Source organism: Cucurbita moschata, unplaced genomic scaffold, assembly GCF_002738365.1.
Source record: "Cucurbita moschata cultivar Rifu unplaced genomic scaffold, Cmos_1.0 Cmo_Scf00008, whole genome shotgun sequence".
NCBI classification, from domain to species: domain Eukaryota; kingdom Viridiplantae; phylum Streptophyta; class Magnoliopsida; order Cucurbitales; family Cucurbitaceae; genus Cucurbita; species Cucurbita moschata.
In genome coordinates, this window is record NW_019268524.1 from 5,136,708 (window position 1) to 5,148,517 (window position 11,810).

Here is an 11,810-nt window from a genome sequence, read left to right on the forward strand (position 1 = left end):
CTAATTTTTGTGCTAATAAAAAAAAAAAAAAAAAAATCAAAATAATCATAGAATTTCAAATTTTATTAACACTTTTATGATAAAAATTAATTGAATAAAAATTCAAATATTTTATGGAATGAGCAAAAATTGAAAGTTTTTTTTAGTTCGACATTCGCAGTGGTAGGGGTGCTTAAATGACTCGACAACATGAATAATTCAGGCTACCCAATTTTTTTTTTTTTGTTGGGTTGAGTTTTGAAGAATAAAGTTTTGATTTGTTTACCGGTTGAGTTTCTTTTTGTCGGTTTAACTCGACCCGTTTGAAAATTTTAGGTTGGTAAAAAAAAATTTCAACCTAACTTTGAAAAGACAACTTGACATTTGTAATAAATATTGGTAATGGGTTGTAACTTATGAATGTTTGATATGAGATTTTAGATATTTATGTAACATAGATAAGTACGAGTTTTTAAAATAATTAAGAAAAAATCAACGGTTCTCGCCATTCAATCTGATCCAACCCAAAAAAAGAGTTGGGTTGATTTGGACGGTGAACCTTATTCGGTTGATTCAGGAAGCTAACTGGACCAACTTGAAGTTTGACCCAACTTGAAGGAAAGAAAAGTCATATGGTAGAGAAGCGAATAGGAGAGGCAACATATAGATTCAAGTGATCAGGTGAAAGCTCACCCTATATTCTATGTGAGTCAGTAGACTTCATTTAGATGAGACCGACCTTGACAGGAACGGCCCATGAGGGCAACTTATAGACTCAAGCGATCAGTTCCATGAAACCATTAACATTGAACATGCACAATCCAGTAAATTTTACTTTTACGAACATAAGAAACCGTCTTAAAAAATCATATCATCTCGTGATTCAGCACACATTTTGCTACTATTTTAACACGAATCGTACCGTTCAGGTAAACAAACGGGATTTATAGGTATATTCATTCACTCGTTTATTTATATATTAAAAAGTTTTTATGTTGAAAGAAAGATTGATAGATAAGTTTTAACAATATGATTTGCCATAATGGAATGAGCCTTTTGTGTGGGATGAAAGGCATCCCAAAACACGTACTTGTTGGCATCATCACATGTAAATGGACTCAATCTTGAGCACATGAATCCCATCTCAAACCTGCCTGTTCCACAGCATGCTTTTGCTGAGTTGCTAAACCCTGTCATCACAAACAAAAAAGGCTTCAAAAGTTCCATAAAAACAGATGAAAAATCGAGAGATAAAGGGCTACCGTTATCGAGATATTCGGATTTTTTAAACCTATATCTCGGGTCTAGTTACATTGTGACCGTCTCGAGGAAAAACTATCTGTTTTAGTTAGGGTTGTGTGAGATCCCACGTTGGTTAGGGAAGAGAATGAAACATTTTTTATAAGGGTGTGGAAATCTCTATCTAGTAGACGTGTTTCAAAAACCTTGAGAGGGAAAACCCAAAGAGGACAATATCTGCTAGCGGTGGGTTTGAACCGTTACAGGTTGGTATCAAAATATTTTTTATAAGGGTATGAAAATCTCTCTCTGATAGACGTGTTTAAAATAACTTGAGAGGAAGCCCAAGGGGGAAAACCCTAATAAGATAATATTTGCTAATGGTGGGCTTGAGCCGTTACAGGTTGGTATTAGAGCTAGACACTGAGCGATGTGCCAACGAGGACACGAGGTAGTGTGCTAGCAAGAACGCTGGCCTCGAAAGGGGTGGATTAGGGGGTCTCACATCGGTTAGGGAGGAAAACGAAGCATTCTTTATAAGGATATGAAAACCTCTCTCTAGTAAACGCGTTTTAAAAACCTTGAGGGGAAGCCCAAAAGAGAAAGCCTAAATAAGATAATATTTACTAACGGTAAGCTTGAGCTGCTACAGGTTAGTATTAGAGCCAGACACCAGACAATGTTTCAGCGAGGAGACTGAGTCTCAAAGGGGGGTAGACACAAGTGATGTGTCAGCAAGGACGTTGGCCTCAAAGGGGGTGGATTAGGGGGTCCGACATCGGTTAGGGAGGAAAAAGAAGCATTCTTTACAAGGGTATGAAAACCTCTCTCTAGTAGAGGCGTTTTAAAAATCTTGAGGGAAAACCCGAAAGGGAAAGCTCAAAGAGAACAATATCTGCTAACGGTGGGCTTTGACCGTTACACTAACTCGATCAAAATATGTTGATAACCCATCCCATTCTTTGATCGAGTTTTTCGAGTTATAGAATTTTTTGAACACGCCTAGTTTCAGTTTCTCTCGTCCCACTAATCTAACAAAACCGTCAATCATATCGTATCATTTGTTTCGAAAAAAAAACCAAACCACAAACAGAATTTGAAGAACTCACTCACCAAAGTAGCTAGGATGATCAATCATGTCGGAAAGAACATCAAATGGATTCGAAAGCACAATCCGAATCCCACCCAATTCCTTCTCCAACATCTCCACCAACCCCATCAACTTCCCATTGAAATCCTTTGCAATTCCATTGTACTTCTCAACACACTCACCACCACCTCCAAAAACCACGCTAGAGGTCCTCTCCAATGGTAGGCACCCCATCGGAGGGAGCCCCCCGATCGACATCTTCCTCGCCCCGAGCTTGTATAGCTCCCGCACGAACTCCGCAGCCACTCGCACTAGAAAACTTTGGTACTCTTCCACGGAAAACTTGGACGATCGCCGAGGAAGAAGGAAGTAGTTTTCGAGGAAGTCATTGGTGCCTAAGCTGATGAGATAGAGAGATTTAGCTATGGTGGCATTGCCCTTTGAAGCACCAAGATAGTCTCGGAGTTTGGTTTGGTATTCTTTGTAGTACTCGAGTTGCTTCCATAGAGGGATCACCGACTGTACAAGAAGAATCAAGTGTTAGGATCGTACAAGAATGTACACATTCGATCTAGATGAACACAAAGTAATAGGAGACAAACAAATGAACACAGACATATGAGAGAGAAAATGCAAGGAGTAATATTGACCAGATCATCAGACTCCCTATCATCTTTTGCTATAAAGAGTTATCGGGCTCGATATCAAGCCTTAACCCAGTGTTCAAAAAGTTCAATAGGTTGAAAATTTTGATCAATTCAATCCAATTTGAGTTGGGTTATGAACGTATTTGAATTTAGTTCGGTTCAAATAAATGAAAATTTTAGGTATTGGGTTGATTCACGATATGTTTAAATTGAAAAGACACGAACAATTAGGTTGAGTTTAATAAATGTCTCAACCCGACCCAATTCAACCCACGAACATCTATGAAAGAACGAGAATCAACTTACAAATATATCAGAAGTGGCGTTATCATAGCCGGTTCCGGCGGAAGCGAAGCAAACCCCGGTGACAAAATCAGTGATATTAAAGCTTGGATCCAAGTAGGCTGGGATGGTAGCTTTGATTCCAAAAGCTTGAGAGATGAAGTCTGTAACGATCTTGCCGTTGGAGAATCTTCCGGTGGGCTTTCCGCCGTCGAAATCACGGCCATAAGGAGGAAAATTGCTCTTAAGAACGGTGGAGATGTGGTTGTTGTTGCCTGAATCTACAGAGGAATCTCCGAATACTATGATGGCTGGAACTTTGGTGGCTTCATGTTTGATCAGTGTTTGAAGGAGGAAGAAAGCTAGGAAGATGAAGGAGGAGCCTGTTTTTTCCATTAATTTTTGCTTTGATCTCTTGGGTTGCTTCAAATGGAGGCTTTTTAAAGTGTATTTTAGATTTGGATTTCGGGTGCACAGTTTATATTGTGATCAGAGTACGTATCAAAATGTGTAGTTTGATTCGACTCGTGTCGGTATAGGGTCTATATTGTGATCAGGGTATTGAGGATTATTGGGAGTGAATCCCACATTTGTTAATTTAGTGGAAGATCACGGGTTTATAAGTGGGGAATGCTATCTCCACTGGTACGAGGCTTTTTTTGGGAAGACAAAGCAAAGCCACCAGAGCTTATACTCAAAATGGATAATATTATACTATTTGTGTGATTCCTAACACAGGGTACATTTCAAAATGTCTATTTTGATTCAACTTGTGTCGATATAGGGTCTATATTGTGATCAGGATACGTTTCAAAATATCTGTTTTGGTTCGACTCGTGTCGGTATAGGGTCTATATTGTGATCAGGGTACGTTTCAAAATGTCTATTTTGATTTGACTCGTATCGGTATAGAGTCTATATTGTAATCAGGGTATGTTCCAAAATGTCTATTTTGATTTGACTCATATCCCTATAAGGTCTATATTGTGATAAGGGTACATTTCAAAATGTCTATTTTGATTCGACTCGTGTCGGTATAGGGTTTATATTGTGATCAGGATATGTTTCAAAATGTCTATTTCGACTCGATTCGTGTTGGTATAGGTATTGTGATCAGGGTATGTTTTAAAATGTCTATTTGGGTTCGACTTGGATTAATTTTGACTTTTGTTACTTAAAAAACATCCAATTTGGTCGTGCTTCTACTTTCTAAAGGTCTTTTTGGGGTGGTTCTACTTTCTAAAGGTCTAAAGGTCTATTTGGGTCTCTAAATTTGACTTTCAAATGCAAAATTTGAAATAAAAATACTAAGAATTATTTGTAAATAAGGTAAGAAATCGTAGTATAAACAAACAAATTTCAAAATTAATATTTATATTTAATTATTTTTGTTTGAGGTATGAGATAACGTTTGCTCTTCAACAAACCTCATAATTAAAAAAATGTCCTTTTTTGGCTGTTGTTCTGCAACGTTGCTTCACGCGCGAAAAATGCGCGTTGGATGTATTCAAGCATTCACGTTTTGCTTGGCATGTATGATGTATGTTGTACGCATCCCTACGCTAGGTAAAGCTTCTTTCCCACGCGCTTTTGGGCTACGTGAATTTCAATTTCAAACATGAAATCTGTGTTTTTTTTTCGAAGTAAAAATTCGAACATGAAATCTTCTCGGTCTAGTATTTGTTTTGACTTGATCTCTCAAATTGAATAATTTGACTATCAACATACTCGTGACTATGAGGGAAAAGGTATGCTTCTTGATACTCGTGACTATGAGGGAAAATGTATGCTTCGCTCTCTCGAGATTCCTACTTGAATCAAAAGACTAAAGGTCCCTAAATTCATCCTGAACCTTTTCCTTCTACCTCTCATCAACAAGCGAGAAACGGCAACTTTGGTGGGGTGCGACAACATACTACTGTTAAAGCATGGAACAATTGAAATCTTAAAGTTGCGGAGATAACTCAATATGGTTTTAAAGTCGTGGCTAGGTTTAGAGACTCAATCAACATGAACAAATTCTTGGGTAGAATCTCATCTGCTGCATAGATTAAAATTATACATTTAGACAGGAAAAAAAAAAACGGTTGAAAGAATGGTTATTGTGATTGAGAATAAAATTAAACAAAAATATAGAAAACTTCCCCACACGAATTTCTCGACCAGATCCACACAAAAATAAGTGAGAAATTTTGTGGGGATGGAGATTGAAATTAATAGCATGAACGGGAACAAAGAAAGCTTCTCGTACTTGCCTGACTCTAACCGAACTTGTATCTTTGACTAATACATTAGCAAATACTGCTTCTAAACTAGTACAGTATAACAGTTTGGTATGGTACAGACACTGCATTGGTTGTTGAGATGATATGATTTTCTCATGTTCTCTATGACAGTCTAGGTATAATGCTATACGAGTTCTTCGGCCAACCGAAGTCGGTCGGTGTAACTCGAGCATTGGAAAATAACTCGGCGAATGATGTCTGAAGACATAGATACTGCTATGGAGCTCAAGTTTATGTTTCTAAACAACAGAACGAAGAACAAAAAAAACAAGATCAACAAATGTGATGGTCGATGATGTAATGAAAACATTGTCAAGAACACAATTTGTTCTTCCTACAGCATTCTGATTGCACATTATTCAGGAAGAATAAATACACTTTCCACAAACAAATTCCCAAAAGGTTCATCCAGATTATATACTGATCCATCCCCCATTAGCCCTAAATCATATACATACACTAACTACAATATATTGTGCTTCCAAGTTAACCATTGGATGAGATACTATCACATTACAGACTAATTTCTGCTATGCCATTCCCATACGACAAAACCAGCTCGAGCTCGGTCTTGTTCGCAGATACTAAGAGCTCTTACCAGCAGAATCTTGGTTCTGACCGTTCAAGCACAACGCCAAATCTAAATTGCTCTTGCCTACATCATGCAGGCTGTTTAGAATCTTGCCCTTTTCCTGCGAAGAGAATGTGTCCGGTTCATCAAGTTCTTGAGAAGAATCTACAACTTTTCTATGATTATGCTAATCTGGAAAACTATGTCATAGTTCATGAGTATGTGAATTGATGACTTATCCCTAGAGTCTGCCATGGCAGTATGTAAAGAATTGCTTCTATTCGACCAACTGCTCATTGCTCAAGGTTCCCTGAGATCAGAATGAAAAAGAGAAATCTGGTTCTGTAAAAAAAAGTTCTTCTCTCCTACAATATTTCCATGTACTTGGTGCCAATCAACCAACTCATGTTTCACCGAACCTTGAATACGAGTTTTTTTTTTTAATCTTTAGGTATATTTGTGAGCACCGGAGCTAGCTTGAGCGCACCACAACTATTCTCATCAGACAACTATTTGACCGTCTATGCGCTCAACTATTCTCACCAGACAACTATTTGACCGTCCATGCGCTCAACTATTCTCATCAGACAACTATTTGACCGTCCATACGCTCAACCATTCTCATCAGACAACTATTTGACCGTCCATGCGCTCTAACTATTCTCATCAGACAACTATTTGACTGTCCATACGCTCTAACTATTCTCATCAGACAACTATTTCACTATCCATGCGCTCTAACTATTCTCATCAGACAACTATTTGACCGTCCATGCGCTCTAACTATTCTCATCAAACAACTATTTGACCGTCCATGCGCTTAACTATTCTCATCAGACAACTATTTGACCGTCTATGCGCTAAGTTATTCTCATCATACTATTTGACCGTCCTGTATTTGCCTTGAATATGAGATTTCACTGTTACAAACTCGAGAAGCCAAAAAAGAAACACCTAGTTACATGTTCTTAATTGTTTGTTGATAAACAACATGACCATGTAACCATTTCAATTAACATAAAAGATTCCTCAACACCATGTTATACTTGTGCCTGGTCAATTACAATGTGAACTATATCTTCCAATCATGTGTAAGGAATAGTAAATTCTTGAAAAGATCTAGACATCTAGTCAATCCAGCCAAACACAGAACAACAATCAATATCAGAAATCACCAAGAAGGCAGCCATTGACAGAGAGCAAGAACAAGAACAAGAAAACAATAAACAAACCAAGGTGAAATCAGTCAGTTACCTGAGATTCTTCCTTGAAAATCTCATTGACATTTAGCTCTCCCTGAGCCTCATTGCTCACAGTAGCTGTCTTTGCTGCAGACTGATCCATTTCTTTTGTTCTAATTTCATCTCTAACACTTCTCAATTCTGCATTTCTCTGTTCCTCCAGCACAGCAATCTGCACATCACAACCAAACACAGCTAAATTATTTGCTCGTAGTTAAATTCTAATCTAGAAGAACAGGCAACAATGAAAAGACCTATACTCTAATCAATTCAGAAGATAAATTATACAAAAACGAAGAGAATGCTATACTCAGTAACTAGAAATCAGAAGCAATATTATAAACCAGTTCGGAGAATTGCATCGTTCTTAAAAAATCAACAACATACGAGATTGATTATGAACTTCAAAAAACCCTCACTTAATTTCCCTCAGAAATCAGCAACACTCCCTAGGTCAAAACCAATTCACATTCAACAATCGCAAATGCAATCGCAAACTCACTTAAGAATTCGGATAGTTGTTCAGACTTACAGGAGTGTAACGGAACTTCCGTCTGGGCGGCTCATCGGGCGGCGCGGCGGCTCCGTCGTCTTCCGAGGAAGTAGGCGGAGGAATCGGAGTCCAACGGCAGAGAAGAAGTTTCTGAGCATTGGATTGGGAGTGAGAAGAGGACTGATTAGCAACACCGGAGGAGGAGGAAGAAGCCAAGACCCACTTCTTCTTCCACTTCCGGACGGGGCCGTTGAAGACAGTAGCGGCCGGACCGTAGCGGGAGGAGACTCGGCCCAATCTGGATCCAATTCCCTCCATTGAAATTGAAGCCCCAAAGATTTGTTTCGGCTGTGATCTTCAGCGCTGACACCGTAGTCGCCGAGTCGGTGAACCTTTGTACTCCGAATTAAACTACACAACCACCGCCGAATTGTTAGCTTACCTTTTTTTTATTTTTTATTTCACGTTAATAACTAAAATTTAATAAAAAAATAAATTTGGAAGTTAACTATTATATATATATATATATATATATATATATATATAAATTAAAATATTTGTCTACGATCTTCTATTATATTTAAAAAAAAATGATCGCATTTTAACTTTATTGTATTAGTATAAAAAATTCAATGGTTTTCGTTGATCAAGTCACGAGTATGTCTTTAATTCATTCTTCGAGATCGTGCGTTTTAACCATTTTTACGATCGATTGAGTTAACGTTTTCACCATTCCTCTCACATTCTCACCGTAAATATTTTCTCTCAATCGATTTAGAGTATAAAGTTCTTCATAAGGTGATTTCGACCATTGAAGCTTTGATGTTGTTTAACGTTTTATTTTTCATTTATGAATAGTAGTCATCTCACGGTCATAGAGCGTACTAGGAGGCCAATCGTCATTCGAACTGTCAGTGAGCTTCTTCTGTCACCTTATTTAATCTGTTCTTTTGCGGTGAAGCAGCTCAACCACCGAAAGCTCCACCTCGAAGAAGGAGAAACATAAGCCTCGAGTGACACATGAAGAATAAGCAGTCAAAGGTCAATGTTGTTGTCCATCATCCAATACTCGGCTCAAATCCTAAAGACCATGCACTAAACAGGAGTGCGTTTAGCTCATTTTGAAGGTTGAACTACAGCCCGTCAATTATTTTAGTGAATTCCGCTATTTGAAATAGGAATACGATTACATCTGTACACGACTAGCCATTAAGTCGACACTGATCTCAATCTAATATAGTTTCTATAACATTATATGAACGTTATAGTACTCTCGAAATAACCCTAATCTTCCTCTACTTGAAACATGTCTTACTTGTCAGCCCCGACACCGATCTCAATCGAACGTACATCCATAAATACACAACTACTTTGGTTTTATAAAGTCTTTCAATTGCATACAAAGAGAGACGTTTGAGATTTATGAACATACAAATAAGCCTTAGACTAAGAGAAGGGTTACACTGCACACTTAGCTTCTTTTTACAATGTTTCTTTTCGGGATTCCAAGAAGCCAAGATGAACAATACACGGTCAGTAAAATGACTCAAAACAACACACTAACAAAGTTATAATGAGAGAAAAGGGCGAAGAAACCCTAATTTTTGTGTTGTTCTTATGCAAGGGAAAGCGATGCCACAATATGAAAGAATTGAAGCTTCTCGAGAAGGTCTTTAGCATGATTTGTAGCTCTACGTTCGACTCGAGAGAAGAGTTCATCCCCAAGCCGATCGCCAATATGGGCATCAACAAGAACACCAGAGACGCTTCGGCAACTGTTGGCTAAAACTCGACCAACCTCTGCAGCATCGTCGGGCTGGTTCACTACTAATGGACTCCCTCCTTTGAAAACTTCAAGCTTGTTTATGGAAAACGAACCATCTGCTTCTACTACTTCCTTGAAGTCTTGCAAGCTCGGTGCGTATACAGGAATGTTGAAACTATCACGTTTTTCGTTGCTTATCAATCCCTGAATACCAAAATTAATTAAATTATATTTAAATTAAAAGAGGAAAATATGGGTAATGCATGCAATTCCATGAAACAATAATAATACAATATTGTCGGCGAACACAATCATTCTCCTTCCGACAAGTGGACGGATGGATGGAATTGTCGGAGGGGACATCAGACGAGTAGAAATGATGGGGTTTAATCAGGACCGATAGATGTTCATCATAAAAGTATTAAAAAAAAAGGGGTTCAGTGAGACCGGCAGCACTGAATCATTATCTCTTGAAAAAAAGTGATTTTTGCTTTTTGGTCTGGTAAAGGAGAGATATAAAACAGGTGGTGGGGGAATTATTCAGCTGCATTTTTACGTAAGATAGTTCCGTATGAAACAAAAATATCAACGGCTGTGATTATTTTGTCGGGATTTCTTTTTGGCCCCTACCACAAATTTTAATTTAGTCCTTATAATTTAGATATATTTTAAATTCCATCCATATAATTTCAATAATTGCAATTTGGTACCTCTTGGACGAGATCATCCCAAGCATCTTGAAAGTGGGTCCCAAAGAGGAGGCCGGCCCCACCTTGGTCGGTGGGGTCCAGTGAGGTACGGCCCAAGCAGACAAGGAACATGGACCCACTCCTCTTCAGCTCCTGGGCCCTGGCTTGGAGGAATCCGGCAAGGTCCGTCTGAAACTGCTTCCGGTATGCGGCCGCCGCCGCCTCATTTGCGCCGTGGATGAACACCCTCCCTCTGTTGTACGCCGTCGATCGCGCATCTACCACGCTCTCCGGTACCTGTGGTGTCGGTGGGACCCACATGTTCCAATCAAATTAAAATATATTCGATTTTAATTTTTAAATATTTATTATATAGTTTTAAATTTGTTTTTTTCTTTTGGGTTAAAAGCTGATTTTATTTTTTTTTATTAAATAATTAAAAAATTGAAAACTTTGAATAAAAATTAAATTTCACCAAAAAAAAAAAAAAAATTCAATTTTTTAATGCCATGCAAATACCAAAAATAAATAATAATAATAATAATATTTAAACGAAAATTATGGAACTTAAAAAGCACGCAAATATTATGACAAACCTGAGAGAGCCAATGCAACGAAAAGGCGGAGTGAAACACGTCGATAGACCTTGCCGGAAACAGACGGCGGTAGAAGGAGCCAGGAACGCCGGCGGCAAAGTAGGAACGGTGGTTGTCAGCTGCCAGGCACTCCTCCATGCTGCTGCCGTAGGAGGCTAACGGCGGGAGTAGCTGGAAGAGGGTATTGAAGTCATTTCCAGGGAGATCGGAGAAAAACGCTGTGAATTCCGGCGGGTCGACGGCCAAAGCCTCGAAGCGCTTTATAATATGCTTGATGATTACGTCCACAATGTAAATGGTGTTGCTGCCACAGCTGCAGCCGAGATCGACTACCACGAACGGAACATCCATCGAGCTCAAATGAACTCCGTCCAATGTTTCCTTAAGAAGATGAAGCATCGATCTAGCATGTTGAGCCTGTTACAAACCCAGATGCAAATTATAACGACCATATGTTTTTAGTAACTCAACTCGAGCTAAAAACCCAGAACAGTCAAATTAAGTCGGGTTATTAATTTTATATTACAAACCCAGTTGAGAACCGCTAATATAGAGTTATAATAATTGAGAACAAACGTCTGTATGTTTTGATGAAAACAAACTTAACTAGTAAGTAAACTCGAGCTAAAAACAGGTTTGTACCTGAGCCTGAGAATTGTCGGCATAGCTTCCTTCGCCTTTGCCGCCTTTCATGCTCAACATTCGCTCGAGTTTCATGTTCGAAACGACCACGTTATCGCCCTTGGGAGCCATGGGAAGGGCTTAAGCTAGATCTCTAAGCTTGGAGGGAAGGGGGCTTGAGTTATGAGTAAGTGGTTGGCTTAAGAGAGTTGGATATTTATAAAGAACAAAAGGGCTAAAAATAAATAAATAAATAAATTACAGTAATAAAAAAAAAAAAAAAAAAAAAAAAAAAAAAAAAAAAAAAAAAAA

The 11,810-nt window shown here is 38.4% G+C and overlaps 3 protein-coding genes across 4 annotated transcripts; all 3 read right to left on the reverse strand.

Annotated features, from left to right (window-relative positions):
- Positions 1 to 952: 952 nt before the first annotated feature.
- LOC111446174 (GDSL esterase/lipase At4g26790-like) lies at positions 953 to 3,717 on the reverse strand. Its single transcript, XM_023084870.1, has 3 exons — positions 3,262 to 3,717; positions 2,332 to 2,827; positions 953 to 1,169 (listed from the first exon to the last, which is right to left on the reverse strand). Exons 1-3 carry the CDS (start codon positions 3,631 to 3,633, stop codon positions 970 to 972), a joined length of 1,068 nt encoding a protein of 355 aa, XP_022940638.1. The 5' UTR covers positions 3,634 to 3,717; the 3' UTR covers positions 953 to 969.
- A 2,122-nt stretch (positions 3,718 to 5,839) lies between these two features.
- Positions 5,840 to 8,260, reverse strand: LOC111445863. 2 transcript variants are annotated; one of them, XM_023084383.1, is made up of 3 exons: positions 7,867 to 8,260; positions 7,348 to 7,506; positions 5,840 to 6,214 (listed from the first exon to the last, which is right to left on the reverse strand). In XM_023084383.1, the coding sequence occupies exons 1-3, from the start codon at positions 8,143 to 8,145 to the stop codon at positions 6,107 to 6,109; spliced, it is 546 nt and encodes a 181-aa protein (XP_022940151.1). In that variant the 5' UTR covers positions 8,146 to 8,260; the 3' UTR covers positions 5,840 to 6,106. The 2 variants fall into 2 exon arrangements, with proteins under 2 accessions (XP_022940151.1, XP_022940152.1); XM_023084384.1 differs by having other exon boundaries at positions 7,326 to 7,506.
- A 920-nt stretch (positions 8,261 to 9,180) lies between these two features.
- LOC111445917 (indole-3-acetate O-methyltransferase 1-like) lies at positions 9,181 to 11,687 on the reverse strand. Its single transcript, XM_023084467.1, has 4 exons — positions 11,520 to 11,687; positions 10,878 to 11,294; positions 10,303 to 10,578; positions 9,181 to 9,796 (listed from the first exon to the last, which is right to left on the reverse strand). Exons 1-4 carry the CDS (start codon positions 11,628 to 11,630, stop codon positions 9,443 to 9,445), a joined length of 1,158 nt encoding a protein of 385 aa, XP_022940235.1. The 5' UTR covers positions 11,631 to 11,687; the 3' UTR covers positions 9,181 to 9,442.
- Between the last annotated feature and the right edge of the window lie 123 nt (positions 11,688 to 11,810).